General features: G+C 43.1%; 1 protein-coding gene across 1 annotated transcript in view; it reads right to left on the bottom strand.

The window, feature by feature from the left end:
* Window positions 1-20,942, bottom strand: part of LOC109871618 (solute carrier family 22 member 23-like) — a 53,197-nt gene extending 32,255 nt beyond the window's left edge. The window contains exons 1-3 of the mRNA XM_020462534.2: window positions 19,931-20,942; window positions 3,219-3,322; window positions 2,874-3,028 (exon numbers count right to left, since the gene is read on the bottom strand). Of these exons, the coding sequence (XP_020318123.1) occupies window positions 2,874-3,028; window positions 3,219-3,322; window positions 19,931-20,377 (706 nt within the window). The 5' untranslated portion in view covers window positions 20,378-20,942. The remainder of the gene's footprint in view (window positions 1-2,873; window positions 3,029-3,218; window positions 3,323-19,930) is intronic.
* Between the last annotated feature and the right edge of the window lie 967 nt (window positions 20,943-21,909).

Genomic DNA, 21,909 nt, shown 5'->3' with positions numbered 1-21,909 from the left:
TGACCCAAATACTACATGGTTCTTCCCAGGTTTTCCCCCACCACACGTCTCAGCTGTGTTGATATGAGAGTCTAGATACCTGGCATACACAATTCTTCAATTTGCCCTGAAAAATGTAGATGTTTTGTGAATATAACTTTTTTGGAAAGTCTAAATATGCCTATCCTGTACATGGCAGTATTATGAATTTAGTGATATAGGGTTTGGATAACAGTGCCAATATCTGAAGAGAACCCGCATTGGTAGAGTTGTGGCAATACAGAGGGGAGACGCAGAATGTGACGTATACCGCCTCCACATTAAAAACAACAATATAGGCAACGGTATAGCTCAACTTAAATGACTTGACTAGCTGGTAAAAAATTAAGAAAACTCCACCCATTCCATAGAGTAATTATTCCAAACTGTATTGTTTGGCATTTGCACATCTTGAATGGCAAGTTCAGACATAATCTAGACAAATCTGTAAAGAAAATATAGCACAGCCAAACCATGGGTATGCTACAAATCAATTATACCAATCATTCTAAATGCGTGATGACCGTGTGATAGTTTTAACAAGTAGACAGCCAATGTAGTCCCAACATAATGAATCCTCTCAGCACATAACCTTCATGGAAAATCCCCATATCCTTGCTCTGCCTCTCTGCTGTGTGTTCCTCAACAACACTGGCGGAGAATGAAAAGCAGTCGGTTTGAACTCCAGGTTCGTACAGTCTTTTACCACCGTTGCCGGAGTGATTCAGTGGCACTCCTTAGAGCGTACGTACACTCTACAGTATTTACTCAGCAATCACTGGGATGGCAGTTGATAATGAGTGGAAAAACAGGATAGAGAAAGACAGGGCAGAGAGGTGGAGACTGGAGAGAGAGAGAGAAAAAGAGGGTGGAGGGGGACAAAAGAGTTGGCGAGACAGACAAGAGGGTGGGCCTTAATTTAATTGTGTCCATACATACACAGTATCTAGTCAGCATAGAGTGAGACGACTTTGCGAAAGCTATGTAAACAAGCAACCATTGAATGCAATTATCAAACACAAAACCACCTGACAGAAGGTCCCAGCCATCTATTTTGGGAACACTGCGAGGCTTTTCAAGGTAGACGGTGTGGAGTAAATTAGAATGACAAGGGGCCCCCTGGCTCTGCCCCCCTTCCGTTCCGCCACCCCCTGCGCATCAACCACTAGTTATCAGGACGTTATCTCCTCCTCCTCCTCCTCCTCACCCCACCCACCCTCTCCTCGCTAGCTGGGTAAATGCATTTCAACGGGAATGAGCGCCAGGACCGACTGGAACGGCTTTCTAGAGCAGATTATCACTCATCAAACCTTTACTGTGGAGAGAAAAGGTCACAAGGATTCATCGCTCTGACTGTTATGGAGTGTACAGTACACACAGTTCCAGTGAAGCACTGCAGTGGGCAAGGCCAGCGAGTACAGTGGAGCGGACAGATATCACCTTGCCACCTCTTCTGTTTCCATCTCAGTATCTGTCACTCAGTCTATTGGTTAACAGTAATGAGAGGACAAACCAAGGAAGTGAGCTTGATTTAGAAAAACTGCACTTATTTCAAAGCTGTTCTGCACTTGTTGGGAGTGCTTCGGAGGGACTTCCAAAAAGTGGAAAGTCAGCGATTCTCTGTCAGTTGATACCTCCTCAGAAGGAGGTCACACCCTTTAAAATAGAAGCTGTACGCTATCCGAGGCTACATTTACACTGAAAGGCACTTTGATCAAGGGTATTTGGCTCCACAGGAACAGGCAAAGTCAAGCTGGGATGACCTTTAAAAAATAAAAATAAAAAACATTTTGATAACTTTCCACTCCGTCTACCAGTAATGCGATGTCGTCTTTCCTAGAACTATAACCCGGACCAAAACAAACCTAGTGTAACTGACCCCATCAAAAGGGGGAGCCTGACACAGCTCTGACAGTGTTCCGTGTAATAGACCAGACAGGCTGCAGGTACCTTATTGCTGCTTTGTCTCCCTCTGTGTTTAGTACATATTCAACAGCCTCTGACCCTCTGCTGACCCTCCACAAACATGACCCACATTGGAAAGGCTAGGGCTGCGTCTGAAGTGGTACTCTGTTCCCTATATAGTGTGCTACTACTGACACAGAGCCCTGGTTCAAAGTAGGGTACTATATAGAGAATAGGGTGCCATTTTAGACACAACTTAGGTTTCCACACAGGTACATATACTTGGAGTCATCTCTATCAACGCAGAGGCCTGGTGGAAATGGGGATGAGTGACAACACAGATCGATAGCTAGGACCTATGGAAGCTGCTGCAACAGCATCTACATAACCCACATAGGAAAGGCAGCGTCTCTCTCTGTGGGGCAATAGGTTTCCACAGCTCCTTCTGAAACGCTTGCAGTCATCTCTAGTGATACAGGGGCCTGTCCTAACAGTTTACAGGCAACTAGAACGAACAGCAGCTGTTGGAAAGAACACACCCCTCACACCATATTTACACCTCGTCACTAAGGTTTTCCCTAATCTGGGTCCCAAACGGCACTCTATTCCCTACTGTACATAGTACACCACTTTTAACAAGAGCCCTAGAGAATAGGGTGCCATTTGGGATGTAGCCCCATGTCAGGTAATATGGCCCTACTCAGTCATAACACCATATGTTGATATATAGAATCCCAACGCCAACTCAAGACATGGGGGTCTGTCTAATATAACACACTCCACAAAGACAAGGCTATGGAAACCAACAACTGCCCACACTGCAGCACATCCATTACCACAACACTAATTGAAATTCTCACAAAACAGATAAATCAATTGACTGTACAGCATAGCAAAGGCATGGAGAAAAGCACGGTGTACTAGGCCTGCAGGACTTACTGAAGACTTACTGAGGATGTAGAGGGAGAGGATGATGCCTGCCAGGCAGAAGCCCTCGAAGAAGCGCAAGGTGCTGAACATGGGAACGTTGATCGAGAAGGCCACGGTCAGACCGAACACCAGCATGAACAGGACCGAGATGATCAGGACCGGGTGACGACCAAACCTGAGGATGGAGGGAGGGGAGAGAGACAAGGGGTAGGGGAGATGTCCCATATTTAAAACAATACAAGCTAAAGACTTCGAGTCGGCCCCTTAAGGTATTTTATTGTTTCGGTGCATTAGCAAGAAACACACTGAACTGAATGTCTATTCAAATGTATTAACTTTATTATGTAGTTAGAAATAAAACTCACCAGTCTGCCAGGACCCCAAAGACCAGGTATCCGAATATGGAGCCCACAAGCAGAGAGAACTTAGCGATGTGGACCTTCCATGCCGAGTCACACACCAGACTCCACTGTAAAGGTAGATTAAGAACATATGAAGGTTAGGCTACTATTGGCCATCCAATGTAAACGACAGATGTGTTGTTTCTGCTTTATCCGGACCCATCTGAAACACACAGGGCAGCCACAATACGGCGTAGGGAGAAAGAACACGTTAACATCAGTCATTTCATATTCAGACTGGAATTAATTATCTCAGCCAAGGTGGGGAAAAAAAAGCACCACCTTATGGTTGGTGAACTCCGAAAAGTGCTGGTTTAAACTACAGACAATCGCCTCGGGTCCCCGGTCACAGGGAAAATGACACAGCAGGAGACATACTCAAGTCACTCATTTATTGCCACAAACACAGCATTGAATTGTTAGTACTATTGTTGATAATGGTGGAAGCAAAATTTATTTTTTTGCATTGATGCACTAGCACCCCACCCATGTTAGGAGAAGTGTCCAGAGTTTGCAGTACAGTATGCAATCTTCTGCTAAAGTGTACTCCACTTGAATGAAGGTATCCACATCTCTCTTGGAAGAACTAAGACCTGTTAGGGTGGAACTATGTTTTTGTAATTGTCCCTGCCTCACCCGCCCATTGGCCTGGGATCAGGTGGGCTGGTTCAACAGTTGGGAGAAATGTCCTAGCATGTTCTTAGAGCAGCCCATACTCCCTCCAGCAGGCCTTACAACACAAAATAAACAATCCCTGACTATTTATTTAACTAGGCAAGTCAGTTAAGAACAAATTCTTATTTACAATGACTGTCTACCAGAAGGCAAAAGGGTAAGAAGATTGTGGACTACAGGAAATAGAGGGCCGAACACACAGACAGGACTGTAGTGGAGTGGGTTTGAGAGCTTCAAGTTCCTTGGTGTCCACATCACCAACAAACGTCAAATGGTCCAAACACACCAAGACAGTCGTGAAGAGGGCATGACAATGCTAACGACTTTTCAGAGTGCGTACGGCCAAGAACATCACTGGGGCCAAGTTTCCTACCATCCAGGACCTCTATACTAGATGGTGTAAGAGGAAGGCCCCCCCAAAATATTGTCAAAGACTCCAGTCACCCACGTGCTCAAATACTTTGCTCAAATACTCATACTTACAGCACTGTGACGTGATTAAGTATATAGTATGTTTATTGGTCATAGTGACAAAAGTTTCCGAATGTCGTACTAAATTCGCCAAAATAAGAAGCACACACGCAAAGGACACTAATTCTGTAGTTTAGAACCATAATTCAATTCTTCATGAAATGGACATGGTTCACATTGTTTCCAGATTTTAAGAAAATGGTGGAAAAGATGCAGTCGAAGTACAATGAGAGCGGATACAAATTCATTGCTTTAACTAATTATGACAAATGTTATGAAAATGTTGAGCAATGTAATAAACTAATGACTTTTCAAATAAGTTAACTTATATGTTATATTGGCTGACAATTTGTTAGCTACACTGTCCTTACGAACCACATAGCGTCTCAGTATAGCAGTATGTACTGGTATGTTGTAGCTAGCTACCTAATGTTAGTTGGCTACTTAAACATCATACTTGCCAGTATATTAACTATAGGCTCACTACCTACCCAACGTTTATTGATTTGATTATTCCCATCATTCTTAGCTTAGCTAAATGGTATAGTTCTGCTTTCTCATTTGACAATCGGGTGCTTTCATTAATTCGCTCTGGCTATTTACTCTGAATTCGGAGCACTCGCGTTTGAGTGTCCACAGTGCAGAATAAATCATTTACAAGCGCTCAACACCCGTTGAATAAGGCCGGTGTCAGTAAACGTCGGCAAAAAAAAGCGTAATTAAATTGTTGCCAGCAGCACAGTTAGTCACCAATGCTCTGGATAACATGAAAACTGCCTAACCAGCTCTGCCACCAGAGACACTGGGTTCTGAGCCCAGGCTCAGTCACAGCTGTTGGTTAAGGGATTATAAGTAAGCATTTCACGGTTAGATCTACACCAGTTGTATTCGTCTCATGTGACAAATACAATTTGATTGTCTCTACAAGTGCTGCGCCGCCCTGTGTGATCAGGGTGATTGCAGGCTGGTGTCCATTGCCTGGATAGCTGCCCTGTGAGCACAGCAGGGGGTGCTGCATTTGCTGTGGGGAAATCTCGTCTGGTGGATGCAGCAGATCCGTGGGTCCCTGGACCAACAAGCTCAGCTTTGTCTTAACAGCTACATGACTGCCTGCAAAACATGATTGAACAAGCTGGACTGGGGTGATGAGGTGCGAGTAATCAGCACTGATAAGAAGCAGAGGTGTCACTTGGTTCAGCTCCTGAAGTGGCAGTCGCCTGAGGTGGTGGTGTTGCCTGATCCATCTGAACAACCGCTGGATATGAAGAGGTGTCGGGATATTTGGACCTATACCTCTACATGTGCACTTAATGGAGTACAACGAGGTGCTATCCACCACAGATAGTCTCCTGAAGTTACAGAGCCTCACGGTGAGCTTGGCTGCACCGTCGACAGTGGCTCTTGTCCTTCAGCCACTTGAGGATCTGCTCGACAGTCATTGAGTTGAATCTCTAACACCTGATGAGGTGGTTGTCCTTGCTTTTGCACAGGGGCAATACGCGTTGGCCTCTGCTGTGGGCTGGGTAAGTGGTAGTTCCTGTGCAGGTGTCTTTGAAGCCCCATAGTATAGCAGCACCGGGGTGTTTCTGCTCAAAGGCTGCTTGTCCCATTGTTTAAGGGCACTGGCTGCTCTGGCACTCTGCTTCCATCTTCAGCCATTGTGCTAAGTACAAGTGCTTGCTTGTAGGTAGGTAGGTAGGTAGGTAGGTAGGTAGGCAGGCAGGCAGGCATGTGACTGACGTTGCCCTGTATTCAGAGCTTCCCCAGAAGACAATCAACTTGAGCCACAGGACTCGATTACGCCTGGGCCAAAGTGAACAGGGCATGCTCACTAAGGTCTTGATGAGAAAAGAAAACTGACAGTAGCCTTGTGTCCCCTGGCCGGATGTCTTGCAACTTCATGATGACAGATCTCCAGGGCAAGGTAATGTAGCTGGCCCCATTGCTGCTCAAGGTCTGCCATGGCAGCGGTGTATGGCACTGGGTCATGGAGTGAGATGGCCATGAGACGGGGATCAGGCAGCTTGAGGTGGTCGAGAAAGTGGTGAAACTTGACCAATACGTCCTCATCGGGGAGCAACAGGTTTTCGAGGGCCATCTTGAAGAGAGCAAACTCCTGTCATTGTTGAAATCAGGGAGCGACAGTGTCTCTAGGTTCAAGAAGGCGCCGATCCGTGGCAGGTACTGTGGCAACCTTGGCCAGGGCCGAGGCTGGTCAGGTGGGTAACACTGGATGCGGAGGTGGGTACGTGTAGGCGGTAGTACCTAGATACAGCTACTGGCTCGGGGCTTGTGCTGGTCATCTCTGCTGGTGCAGCTGCTGGCTCAGGGGCTGTACTAGCTGCTGAGGTGGGTACGTGGAAGCCACAGCAGCTGCATCCGGATGGTAAGAGTAAGCTTCTCCATCTCCAGCGTCTCCAGGAGACCATGGACGCCTGAGGAATGTGACTAAGGATTGGGCCGGTCGAAAGCTTCAATGAGCACGTCAAAAGATCTCTCCGGGTAGGTGAGCCTCCTGAGCAGGCCGCAGTCATTCTCGCCGTCCTCTTCTCGCCGGTGTGTGCTTGCATAACTCTGGTCAGGACCGCCCTGATCCAAGGCCAAGAGTTGGCTGGGGAGCTGAGAGGACGGTGACTAGCCCCTACTGGTCATTTCTCCAGGTTAATTGTCTCTAATCCGTCTCGAATCAGGATGCCGGTGAGCAGACACGCGAAGGCAGACCCGTGAAGGCAGACCCGTGAGTCCCTAGACCAACCAGCCCAACTTTGTAGTCTTAACAGCTACAGGACTGCCTGCAATACATGATCGAACAAGCTGGACTGGGGTGATGAGGTGCGAGTAATCAGCACTGATGAGAAGCAGGTGTCACTTGGTTCAGCTCCTGGAGTGGCAGTCACCTGAAGTGGTGGTGTTGCCTTTGAGCCTCAGCAAGGCAGGCAGGGTTAATCGTCTCTAATCCGTCTTGAATAACCATGAAGAAAAAAAAAGTGTGCCGCCTGTTGGTCGGTGAACTCAGAAAGGTGCAGGTTTAAACTAGAGACAATCGCCCCGGGTCCCCGATCACAGGGACAATGATGCAGCAGGAGACACTCAAGTCAGTCACTCATTTATTGCCACAAACACACACACAGCATTGAATTGTTAGTACTAGTGTTGATAATGGTGGAAGTGGAGGAAGTAAAAGTATAATTGTAATTTTTTTCACATTGACACACTAGCACCCCACCATGTTAGGAGAAGTGTCCAGAGTTTGCAGTCAAGTATGCACTCTTCAGTTATGGTGTAAGAGCAGTGGGCAGCCCATTCCCCCCCTCTAGCAGGCATTGCACCTCAAAAGAATAAACAAGCCCTGACTATTACTAGAAGGAGGATTTTCTGCACAGTGTGTTACTCAATACATTCAATAACTAAATGAAGCACATACATTATTTGTCAGACAGTATGGGGACCAAACGCATTAGCTACCTTGCTATAGGGCTTTGAAACGGGCAACAAAACCCCTGTTCCCAATCCAGTTTCCCCTAACCAAACTCCCACTTTGCCAACACTGCCTTTACCAGAGAGACTCAGCAAAACACAGAAACGTTGTTTTAAAGCCTCCATTAAAAATTGTTCAGCCATGTAAATGTACTATAGCCTATTATGCAGCATTTCCTCTTCCAGCGCCTAGATCTCCCTCTGTGTGTAGGCTATAATTACATATACACTCTGTCTGTGTACTCTCCCTCTGGCTGTGTACTGTAGTCCACTACCCCAGCAACAGTGGGATTCCCAGAATGCAAAGCATACTCTGCCACTCTAGATGATTTGCATTTGATTTATTTAAAGATATAGTAGGTGTATACATATATGAACAGAACAAATCAACTTTGAACAAATCTCACACAACATTAATTAAGGAGATTTATTAGACATTATGTACAACTAATCGCATACGGAGTCACAGTTCCTGTACAAGTGCTGTATGTGTACAGTACATAAAGTAGATGAATAAACTCACTTGAGAAAACTGATGATAATTTCACCCCAAATCTGTTTGACTTATCCACTCCACTATCACCTGACAATTTGAGTCCAATGCAGCTGTGAATGAACTGAGAAGCAGTCTATTGGGGATGGTTACTAGGTTCCTGGTACTCTGGTCTGGAGCCCCCTCTGTGCATACAAATATGAGGAAGGAATATAAATATGGATATGAAGTGGGGACTGGGTTTGCACTTCTCCTTTGAAACTCAATGTCTTTAGGCGATCAGGGTTTATAACCTCTGGCATAGTGACCTGTTGTGTTCAGAGTGGAAACTTCTGGAGGATTACTCATTGCCACCATGCAGTGATCATGAGACACATGTATGCCATGTCATTCATACCTTCAGTATCAATGTCACTATGGATCAAGACCAAGACAGGAGGCAAACAAGTTACTCAATGTTGCGCAATACCACATTAAAAAAAAGCCAAGGAAGGCTGCTCTGTCTTGGTCTGTGTCAAACTAGCGTGTTGAAAGTGTGGTGTGTGTGTTTGCGCTTCAGCGCTGGGACTGTGAAGAAGACCATGGGATATGGAGAACTCATGACTGTGCAGAATGGGGGACCAACCAGACCACGCGGTCGAGGTGACTGACTAAGCATGACCGATTAATGCGGTTCAAAGCAGTTGACGACTGCAAGGTTGAAAGTAACCTTAACCATTAAATCAGCAAAGAAAGAGATGACCGGGCAAGAAGCCTGACCACATCTTAGTTAGAGGAACAGTATGTCTTAAAACTCATCTTAAAATGTTAACCATAATAAAAAGCCTAACCATGCTTCCTTTCGTGCACTCATTCACTCACACACTATTGTAAGGGTCATTGCAGAGAGCTGAATTGAAGGCTCTGTGTTAGAAGGCAATGCCTTACTAATCCATTAGTTTGACAGGCAAGTGGAAGGACAAAAGGCCTATTTGTGCTCTGGGTCTGTGTGTGGCAGCAGTGGAGGGCATCAGGGCCTGAACACTGGCCCCGAGTGACAGCCCCAGTTCTGGGAGGAGACAGAGGGGGACAGGAGCCTCCCTGTATAAACCCGCTGCTGTGTCTGTCGTTTAACCCCAGCGGTCACCCTGCATCAGTGATTCTGATTCGTTTAACCCCAATGGTCACTCTGCATCAGTGATTCGGACTGGCCCTGACAAGGACGCTTATGCACCAACTACAGCTACATGTACAGCACATGTCTAACTAAAGAGCGGGAGGGAGTAGAAAGAGGGAGGTGGGGGAGGTAATCAAATGCTTGACAGTGAATGAGGATTGGAAAGAGAAAAAACGAGAAAGAGAATAAGGAACTATATTAAGGGAAAAAGAGCGAGAAATTATATGCCTGACAGGGACTGTGAAGAGAGGGAGAGTAGAGAGAATGATGCATAGTTACCACCTAGCAACAGACTCACCTTGGTTATCAGTTCTTTCCTAATTAACAGTATACGTTGAGAAGGATTCTTTCATCTCTGGGATCAGGGAATATAGGAGAGTAGGTGGAGGTGTGAGTGACAGAGACGTCAAAGACCTTCCATTACCGATACATCTGTCATAGAAAGAATATCCAAAAATATAAACCCACAACTGTACCATCAGTGAGATCATTTTGATAATTAATATGCAACTCATTGAGAAATCCCCTAGGTTAGAAATGCCATATTCTAGAGCTATTATGTGAAGATTTTGATATCATATCCCAGATAAATATCATACCAGAATCAATTCTCAAGTTACAAAGGTTAAACAAATTACAGAAATGTTCAACGGGACTGTCTGGGACATACAATTTACATGCTGAGCAGACAATGGTGACATCCATTCAAAAACCAACACAGGTCAAGTCTCTACTGTTAACATTCATGGAAATAACGGGGCACCTTTTCTCTCGGGGGCACAAATAAATTAACAGTCTGAAGAAATGTACCATTATTCCTCTACTGAAATGAATGGTTTTAGCCTTGGAGAACAGTGGCACGCTCAGTGACAGCAAAGGGACAACAGTCTTCTACCACACCACAATCTCCTTATGAAGGCCTGCTGTGTGTGTGTGTGTGTGTGTGTGTGTGTGTGTGTGTGTGTGTTTCCATGACAGAGCACACAGTGAAAAATGGTACCAGTGTCCGTCAGACCACTTTCTGAGAGAGAGAGACTTGATCAGATCAAACTAAAAAAAAAGACTTGTCTTTGAGTTCTGCAGGAAGCATGACGACACTCGAGACATTCTTACCATATCCTGAAAGTATACACAAGACATAGTCAAACACATCAAGGATCAGAAGACATTCTTCAGTTTGGGTGTGTGTACACTAAGGTAATAGCATACTGGGTATGAGTCACCATGTACTGTGTAGAGAGAGAGACTAGACAATATTATTGGGCGGATAGTGGATGAAACGAGAGGCTTTTGTTCTTGTAGTGTGTCGGCATGCAGTGAACAATTACTGTACTGCCTGACTCTCATAGCTCCTTCCCTCTGTCGCTTACACACAAAGTGCTCCAGTCTAAATCAGCTATATTACCAGAACTGAAGAACCATATAATTCAATGTTTTTTTTTTTATATAAATCTTACTGTTTGTCATCCTGCAGAGAGAGGGCGCGATTAGCTACTTCCCTCTGATCCTTGCATGACATCAATTCTTCCTAAAACCACTGTGACCAGGGCCAAAGGCTGAGCCGGGTCACATATTTAGTTGCATGTTTACTGCCTCTCTGCTCAAAAACACACCTCTTATCAGAATCTAACTCCCACCACACACATACATACAACGCCTGTACAAAGCTTTATCTTTCAGTGCCACAGGCAGGCCTCTTTTCCTCCCACCTGACATGTGTGTTTGCGTCTATCCAAAACAGATGTGTCGGTCTCCTGCTGTTCCACCCTGATCCTGGGTCTGTGGATAAGACAGGGCAGGCCAGTATATGGAAGATTGAGAATCTCTAAGGCTAGGGGTTCTTGTATTCACTCACAGGGCATTGTGGGGGCCATTATCCAGTCCTGGTACTCTGTCACTACAGTGGAATTACATGACTTAAAAAACATGAACTTAATACAACAGTTCTGTAGAAATGTGGTTTGGGCAGTAGGCTTAATTCATGGTCACAGTATATTGGCTATATGACTGGCCTGCCAATCTTGTTATTCTCAGACCATATTATATTTAAATGCTCATGCTTTGATAACAAAAGAAATCAGTGTAGCATTTGCAAGGAACTGCAGAGGATGAATTGAAATAACTAGCTTTTTTTTATTTTACTGGACTGATGTTAACTGCTTCTGATGGTCATGGTGCTTTCAAGACAACTAGGAACTCCCCCACCCCCCAAAAAATGTGAAGTCAAATCATGAGGTCAGTGATCTTCACGTTAGAAAGTCAGAGCTCTAGAAAGAGTTTGACTTGGAAGTTGGATCCAGTTTTTTTCCCCCAAGCGTTCCCAGTTGTCTTGAACCCTATTCGGTCGGATTTAGTATTACAGGATGTGGGTAATGTGTGTTTTACTATTGCACATCAGTGATTTTAATGAACGATCCGCATGGGATAAGGCTTTTCCCCCCCAAATAAAAAAATATCACTGAGGGAGTTTGATAATATGTTTGGTCTGTTCCCAGATGTACTTGTCACACACTACTTCCGCCTACCACAACAACACACGTGGAAACCGCAGCGGCAATTTAAAATATGGCACCCAAGTCGAAGAAAACCAGGCACTGGGTAGGAGAGGAGACATTATGCCTCAAATCTGTGTTGGGGGAGCTTTCGAGGAAGTGCCTTTCGAGGAAATGATTCACAACCATAAAAAGTTTGGGAATAGATATTTAAGCAGGTGTGTGAGGAATGTCCAGCCGTCAAGTCAACATTTGGCGACGCAGCGAAGTACTGTGAACAAATAAACTATCGACAGAGCATTAAGCACAACAACAAATTGCTCAAACCCCCAGTACTGCCCGTACTTTAAAGAAATTGATGCAGCTCTGAGTAAGAGCATATTTTTATTGCATATCTGTTAGGTAAGCTAGCTAGCTAGCTAGCTAGCTAGCTTCTGAATGCGTGGCTAGTATGCTGGCTAGCTATCATTAGCTAGCTAGCGGGATCGATATTAAAATACACTTGACGAGGTGATAATAAATAATAAAAACAGAGGGCTATCGATACACTTCGCTACTTATTTATTGCCGCTTTTATGTTTTGTAAGAGTGTTGAATGAAAACAGTGTATACAGTGCTGAATAAAAACGTAAACATGAACTCATAAAAACAGCAGCTCTTTGCTGTATACTTTGACAGTCTCTCTCTGGTCATGATTTTAAAATGTATTAGATCTTACGTAGGCTAGTAGCCCATCAAAAACTTTGCTGTGGCCACGGACGTGGAAGCTCTGTAGGAACCTGTGATTTGAGCTATCCAATTGACCAGTGCAGTAGACGCACAGATCTCCCGGGGTGATGTCTGGTGATCAACTTGGAATGTCTTGAAGATCGACCAGTCTATCGTGATTGACCGGTGGGCGACCACTGGTCTAGATAGAATGTGATGATAGGAGTAGAGCCATAAAACTGGCTGTGTGATGCTGCTGCCATCTAAAATGTAAGGTAGAATATATGAGCGGCATGAGATTAAGCAGGGAGAGTGGGAGACCCTCTGTCTCACTGTAATGATCCAGGCTCGTTTTATTTTATTCAGCTCAGTCCAATTAACCGAGTCCCCGAGGAGCCCAAGGTCTCAATTAGGATGGGCCTCCACATCCACACCAGCCAGTCTGGATCCCCCATCAGCCCCTATCCGCTCCTCCTCTGAGCCTAGCGTTATCAAATCCTTCTCTGAACAAAGCTATGAGGGGGAGAGTTGCACTGAGGAGCACAGTTACTATGCCATTACTATTCAAGGAGACGTTACCATGGAAATCCATTCTGTTGCTCTACTATTAATATTTAAAGACGATATAGCCAAACTCTCATTGCATTATTACTATGTTGTACTATTACTATTCAAGGAGATATCCTCTTACTGTATTGCTATGCCAAGGCCTACGCCAAGAGACTTTGCCAAAGTAATTCCTTTCATTTCTTTTAGAAAGAGTTAAGTCTGAGATGAGACGTTTTCGGTGTGTTCCGGTACATTGTGACAGGAAAACGAAACCACCTTTCCATGGTGTCGGCACTCTGCTCCACTCCTGAAGGATAGGGAGACACAGAATTCAGACGGAATCATGTGCCGTTATGCCTATGTAATATAAACACACCAAGGACTGCGGTGTCATCACTTTATGTCATCGTGTGTGTCACTTCCTGGTTATCGCATGTCAGACCAGGAGTCTAGGGAAAGGGAGTGGGCTTATAATGGAGGTCCTTTAAGTGGGATTGGATTCGTCCATTAGCCCGAGAATCAATTCCTTCTGGGGACGACCTTGTTGGTTTGTGGAATGCTTGCTTGGGAAAAAAGGACACCTAGTTTTTGTCACCAACTGCTCGGCCGTGTCAAGAACTGCCTTGCCCTGGTGCCAGTGTCAACAGGAAAACCAACACAAATATCAGTAGCTATACTACTTAGTCCAAGAGAGGTGGAATGATGCAACATTGCAACATTGGAATGATTCAAAAAGGTCCAATGCAGACATTTGTATCTCTATCAAATTATTTATGGGCAACAATTAAGTACCTTACTGTGATTGTTTTCAAAAAATGTTTGTCAAAAATAGCTTCTTAGCAAAGAGCAATTTCCCAAACCAGAATTCTGAGTGGCGAGCGGAAAACTGAAAACTAGCTGTTATTTATTGGCAGAGAGGTTTGGAATGCTCGTTCTTAATGGTCTATGAACTCATTTACCTTCTGATGACGTCGACATGCAGGCCAAAACTCCATCTCACCAAAACAGGCAGTCTTTTCAAACAGCTCTTACACTAAAATAATAAACGCAGCAATGCGCACATGTTGGTAGGCTTTAAGTTCGAATGTTCCATTAGTTGAAAACTCCATTATCAAAAGTGACCAGAAATGAAATTATAAATGTACAGATTTTATTATAAAAGGTGCATTTATGGTGAAAATGATCTTCCTCAGACTTGAAACTCACACGCTGCTTATATATGTCATTTAGACTCTACACCCCTTGTAAAGCAGATTATTATGCTTCATTTTAATTTTCCACTTTAGTTATACAAACCTTACTAAAACACATAGGCCTATGGGCTAGGAAACATGAGGTGTGTGACTAGGATTTTAAAAAATTACAATAAAAACTCATTGTGATAGCATAGAACTCACAAGTGATAGGCTAATGTTGGCACCGATCAGACTATTCTTGATTTAATCTGGTCTTTACATATATTATTTAGTCTATATGTGTGACATTTGTTTAGATGTAGCATTATCATGCACCTGTATCGAAATGGGCAGGGGAAAAATACATGTCATCTATGCACTTAAATAGCGAATGCAGGACGCTTTTCCCCATGGTTCATTTTCATGCCAGCCAGGTAGGCTATTCTCCTGTTGTAAATATAAGCAATGTGCTTTATATTAGGAAAGTTGAGAAATAAATATAGTAAGCCTATAGAAAGCTGATGGAATTCTCCTCTTTTTAATAGTGGCCATCAACTCTGTTTCCTCCCGCAATTGCATAGCCTATAGAAATGTTGCACAACATGAGTTCATGGTCTCTCATGAAGTGTTTGAATTAGATTTTCAAATACAATTGCATTGATGTCCGAGTGATTTGAGGAACAATAGAGTGCCGAGTACAAGGCAAGTTTGGTAGGCTACTAATTATCAGCAGCAGCAATAGAGCTTGGAGAAGTCTTATTACCGTGACTAAACAGTCATGTGGAATTTGACTGCCTTTGTGACTCGTGGCCGCCGGTAATGCATTCACTGCAACAGTGACCGTATAGTACTGAGGATTCAAAACCAGCCTCTTTATCAAGCTGGTCCTCTTACGCCTTTGAGTGGCAAAATGTCAGGTCTAGGTCCATATAGACCAGACTACAGTGTTTCCCAACTCCAGTCCTCAAGTACCAACAGTACATTTTTTTTGTAAGCATCAACAAGCACACCTGATTCAACATGTGAACTAATCATTAAGCATGTAATGAGTTGAATTTGGACTGTTTGTCCCCGGGGCAACAACAAAAATGTGTACTTATGGACTTGAGTTGAGAAACACTGGACTGGATGACGCATCTGTGGGTAAACTGGTGTATTTGAAGTACAGTGTTTGATTACGAATGTGTACCTTCAGCAGAAACCTAACAAACTCTACTGCCCCTTCCTTCCCTGCCCCTTCCTTCCCTGCCCCACGAAGATGGAGATACTAGGCTACTTTTTTGAAAAGTTTGCTTTCGACAGGTATAAACACACCTTTGACTCACATAAAACACAAATGACAGGGACACAGGACATAGCATTTAGAATGTAGTAATACGTGACCTTAAAGTTCAGTTTTCAACCTTTTTGATAAAAATATAAATCATTAACTCAGTCCAGAGGATGTTTAGTTTATCTATGTAGAACTTACTACACATTTGAAAGGACTCACTGGGACAAAGTGTAACGACAAAGCCCAGCAAACAATTTGGGGGTGTACAACATTGGCCTACAGTCGTAGTTTTGTTGCTGATGTGCAGCCCTCCAGAAATGGCATCTCTGCTATGGATGTACTTTTATACCGCTAGGGGTCCATGAGAAGAATGCCAAATGATTTCTCAATATCTTCTCACAGAAAGACACCCTTTTGTGAAATAGTAGGCCTTGTGAGGTATATTTTAAAAGTGCAAAATCCTGTTTTGTGTCACTATTTGTTTTGTTTTTTAAAGTATATCTAATCCTAGTATAGAATAATAAATAAATACATTTTATTTGGTGGACACCTTCCAGGGCACTCAATAACATCTTATATTAAAAGGTAGGGCTACATCAAATCAAGTGCAGTTGGTACATAAGATCATCAAATCAAGTGCATCAAAGTGCAATTTTAAATTAATGGACCAGGAGCGATAAAAAGAGGGGTTGGGTAGAGGATACAGTTTAGACTAGAGGGTAAGGGTTTAGGGGGTTGGGTTGGGAATAAGTTACAGACCAGGTTTAGGGTAAGGGTGTGGGTACACATAGGTATACAGAAAAGACACAGAAGGGGGGGGGGGGTTGCAGAATCAATCCTAAACTATAGGCCAGGGATAGGCAACCCTTAGCTCAGTTGGTCAGGTGTGGTGACTAGTTGGAACAAATTCACGCAGTCTACGGCACTTCATGAACAGGGTTGCCTACCCCTGCTATAGGCTTAATGTTATCAAAATCCTTGAAGAGGTGTTTTCTTAGGAGGATGTTGAATGAGATGACTGTCTCTCTGCATGTTGTGTGTGTGAGTGGGGGAGTGCATTGCCAGGACCTGTGTGCCTTGCAGCTGAAAGGCCGAGCACCAATGTTGGAGAGGGGGGTGGCAAGGAGACCAGCAGAGGAGGAGCAGAGGTAGTGGGAGGCATAGACTGGGAGGAGGTGGGTGCCAGGTTGTGGACAGCTTTGTAGGTGAGGAGTGTCTTAAAGTTAATACGGGATTGCACAGGGAGCCAGTGTAGATTGATTAGGATTGGTGTGATGTGTTCGGTTGGCCTGATGCGGGTGAGGATTCTGGCAGCAGATTTCAGTTGAAGTCGTTTGGCGGGGATACCATACCAGTGAGGAGAGTGATGCAATAGGCTAAACAGGAAGTTCCGGAGGCATGGATGCTGGAGGCCTAGATCTAGGCCTGTGCGGATCGATAAACACCAGAGGAAGAGGAATTGAACTACAACAGCAACTGAACTAAGCAGTATACCATATTTTCTGACATACTATTATTGATGCAGGGCCCGGTTTGGGATTTTACTTTAACTTCTCCACCGGTATTAGAATGTTTGGTTTGTTAAATGTGATACGCCATGTGTAATGTCATTTTTTATAGCTTACTTCGCTACTTGAGTCATCTCTCTCAGCACCACTTTCCACACAGACCTAGCCACGCCCCCTGTCATTCAAGGAGAGCATTTGATGTTCCTCAACCACGAGACTTGCGTTCGTTCAGTCTGCATGGTCAATGCAGCACATGCAACAATGTTGTTTTCACTTTGCTTCTTAATATCAATCCACTAGCATTCTATAATGACAGTATTAGTTTGTTTCTTACATCAGCAAACAGCTAGTTTGTCTTTTCTTAGCAAGTTGCCCTAAATCTTGTGATATGCTAATAGCTAGCTAGCTAATACATGTAATGAGTAAGAGCAAACGTAGCTAGCTAATACGGCCTGATAATACCAGCGATAGTGTAGACCTAAATCAGCATGCTGTTTGTGCAAACGTATCTTCTAAATCAAAGAGGAATATGCAAAGCAAGAAAACGTTAGCTACATGAAGCTAAGAGAAAACATGCAATGCAGCTAAAGCTTCCTGAGTCCCCTAGGAAACACTTTTCAACACTTTAGTTCCTACCCTGTCACAATAACTCCTCCCTGGCATTTTAATTAGTTGTCATCTAAAACTGTATTCAAAAGTGCCCACTATAATATTCTAACTATAGAATAGTCATTATATTTCCACGATTCCAACAGTTTCTCTAATTCGCAAGTCAAATCGCAATTGCAACATTTGGTTAAAAATAAATGTGAGATTATTTGCCCATATCGTGCAGCTCTACGTTGCAGTGGTGTAAAGCACTTTAGTACTTGAAAGTATTTTTACTTAAGTCATTTTATTTTTACAACTTATACTTTTCTACATTCCCGAAGAAAATATTAGACTTTTTACTCCATACTTTTTCCCTGGTACCTAAAAGTATTCACACCCTTGACCAGGGATGTTCTCTTGACATCTACAGCCTCTGATCGGGAGGACTCACTAAACACAAATGCTTTGTTTGTAAATTATGTCTGAGTGGTGTAATGTGCCCCTGGCTATCCGTATGTAAAATAAAAAAAAATTTAAAAAATTATGACATCTGGTTTGCTAAATATAAGGAATTTGAAATTATTTATAGTTTCACTTTTGATACTTAAGTACATTGTATAAATGCCATTTACTTTTGATACTTAAGTACATTGTATAAATGACATTTACTTTTGATACTTAAGTACATTGTATAAATGACATTTACTTTTGATACTTAAGTACATTGTATAAATGACATTTACTTTTGATACTTAAGTACATTGTATAAATGACATTTACTTTTGATACTTAAGTACATTGTATAAATGACATTTACTTTTGATACTTAAGTACATTGTATAAATGACATTTACTTTTGATACTTAAGTATATTTTAAACAAAATCATTTTAGACTCTTACTCAAGTAGTATTTAACTGGGTGACTAACTTTCACGTGAGTCATTTTCTATAGCTTATCTTTACTCAAGTATGACAATTGGGTGCAGGAACTTCAGAAATTATAAAAGTGCAGACATTTGTTTTGTTGAAGTTGAATTGAACAGTATAAAACAATCAGACTGGAGAAAAACTAATTGAAATCACTTAGAATGTATTTGTTGCCACCCTAGGATCACTAACGACTCAAAGCAAATGTAGACCTTTCATTATTCAAAAACGAAAAATACCGTCATACCTTCAATGTTTTTTTAAATACCATGAGCTAATATTTGGGCCATATCTCCCAGCCCTAATCTGAACTATCAACAACTAAAAATACAATGGAAACGGGGCAAAAATCCCATTACCTGATGACTACAGTCCTTGATACAGTAGTCGTGTATAATTTTCAGATATAAATTCAGAAAGAAAGGCAGACTAGTGTTGGCGTGTTAAGTTAAATATATGGCAGGTGGCAATAGCAAAACAGGGAAGTCATTATTCTCGGGAGGCGCGCGCGGAGGAGCACTAATGAGCATGACAGTACATGCCCTTTGCTCTAAATCAAAACTCGAGTATCACTTTGGTCTGGGTCTTTATGGCCACAGGCACATTCCGCCGTGGTCAGAGATCTCTCCACTCTAGCTCACACCTCGTCAGCTGCTCGGAAGAGTAATTACATGCTATCCCTCGTTTAAGAATACTGTTGGCATGTTAAAATTAAGATCAGAGAACTGCCAACATACTGCCAGTTATTGACCATTATTATTCTTAGCCCCACGAACAGGTTATTCATGTACTCAGTGCAGCAGCTCATTTTATGATCCATTCCTGGGCTTGTTGCGCCAGTATTGGAGGCTGCAATGCATGAACCAGCCATATGTTTTGACTCATATGAAGGTGTGACGGTTAAACCAGGTGCTGGTCTGTAATCAAAACATTGTATTATGAGACCACAATACATGGAATTGTTTTATTGTACGACTATTAACCTATGTGAAAACGACAAAAGCCCTCTGGTAACAGCCTTTACTTATGGCTGTGGGTAACCCGCCACAATATGCTAATAGCCTATTATAAATCAATTGACCCAATGCACCTCGTCTGAAAAGAGGGAGGAATGTATATGACATAATATAAACTATGGAAATGCAGTCCTAATTGCTCAATGTCAGGCCACGAAACTTACCTTGGTAACCACATTCTGAATGAGTCCGGTATGCAGCTCAAACGTCCACTCTTTGCACATACAATGTTGCAGATGCCTAGCCGTATCATTGTGGGTGCCATTGGTATAAACGTACGCCGCTGTTCGCGGAAAACTATTATTTGCCCCATGAAATAAAGGACTTCTGGTCAAATTACTCGTGTTTGCCATAGGCGGAACACATGTGTTGTTCGGTTGGGCAAGAAGGAATTCATCAGAGTACTGGCTGAATCCAATAAATAAAGCCGGAATCCATGTCAGCACGATTAGCTGTCTCTGGTACTTCCCAAATCCCCCAAGAAAAGGCAAGACACAACTGTCAATGCGTGTGAGCAATCCCGGCGACTCGGTTTCGGGGGACACGAAGCCGTTCTCCGATTGATGGTCCTCGGTATCGAGCTGTACCACGGCCATCGCGGTTTCGCTCATGGATGCGTCTGTAGTGCAGCCGAGTTGGCAATGCTGCCGGGAGACTCCACACTGCGTCAATAACCCCGCTCTGGTGGTGACTGCGGTGCGTAGGCAATCACTGAAATTGAAGCAAGACGCACTTCTTTATGACCAGGAAGCTGCTCACTCCCTGTGATCCTGTTTAGGTGGACTCCCCGCACTATTGTCACTGAAGGAAAAGCGCTTATTTGGCTGACAGCAAGCAGGTTTAAATGCAGGCTGGCAAATGTCCTACATTAGAACAGACAAGCGCGACAACATGCGGCGAGTGAAGTTTTTAATCACCAATATTTCCCATCTGCTGGATACATCTAATTTGCATAGAATTTGATCAACCTATCTGTGTGAGCTGTGCCGGAAGAAGTAGTAAACCAAGGAAGGGAATACAACCTTGTCCCTTACACGGTTGCACGTACAGGTAACACACCTGCCCAAATACAGTCCTTTAGAGTAGCCTATAGCGTTTAGAGTTAAATAGTCACATGTACAAGGTTGCAGATGTAATTACAGAGTACAATACACTCATTGAGCTCTGACTTCTTGTAAACACAAGCCTATTCCCTCTTTCCTGTCAAGTCATCCGCTATATCGAAAGTTGATGCTTTTTTAAATCATTTACACAGCGGAGGAGTACTACGCATTCTGTTTGCAGAATAAGATAGGCAGGACTTTGAGCAACCCTCCACCCTTGTCCGTCGCATACACCTACAAGGTGCATAATAATATACTAGTGGTGGGTCGTTTGCGAAGAACGTCGCTTTTTTTTAACAGCTCTTTTTGTTGAACGTCCCCATTGTAATGTGTGTAGGAGACGTTTAGTAGGCCATACGCCTGCCCTTTATAGTTCTGTGACAATAGGACTTTTATAGTGGAGGGAAAGGAGAAGAGAGAATGCAATTGAGAGTTGAGAAGAAAAATGTAGGGGTGGAGACACACACACACACAGGGGGTATTTTATTATTACCAGAGATATACAGAGAGAGTGATTAATATCACCTGTGCAATACAGTCAGTCAACCACATTATTTTATGATCTTATCACATTATTATTTAAGTAATGATTAACTGTAACTCTCAGCTACACTGTCTTGTGTGGTCAGATAAAATAATGTAAACTATGAGGAAATTACTTAATTGAAATCAACACAACAAAATCAATATGAAGTACAGTACCAGTCAAAGGTTTGGACATACCTGCTCAATCCAGGGTTTTCTTTATTTTTACTATTTTCTACATTGTAGAATAATAGCGAAGACATCAAAATGATGAAATAACAGCTTTGCACACTCTTGGCATTTTCTCAACCAGCTTCATGAGGTAGTCACCTGTAATGCATTTCAACTAACAGGTGTGCCTTGTTAAAAATTAATTTGTGGAATTTCTTTCCGTCTTAATGTGTTTGAGCCAATCAGTTGTGTTGTGACAAGGTAGGGATGGTATAAAGAAGATAACCCTATTTGGTAAAAGACAAGGCAAGAACAGCTCAAATAAGCACAGAAAACAGTACATT

This window comes from Oncorhynchus kisutch, linkage group LG27, assembly GCF_002021735.2.
Source record: "Oncorhynchus kisutch isolate 150728-3 linkage group LG27, Okis_V2, whole genome shotgun sequence".
NCBI classification, from domain to species: domain Eukaryota; kingdom Metazoa; phylum Chordata; class Actinopteri; order Salmoniformes; family Salmonidae; genus Oncorhynchus; species Oncorhynchus kisutch.
Note: the sequence above shows the minus strand (reverse complement) of the source record. Positions and strands in the feature narration are given on the sequence as shown.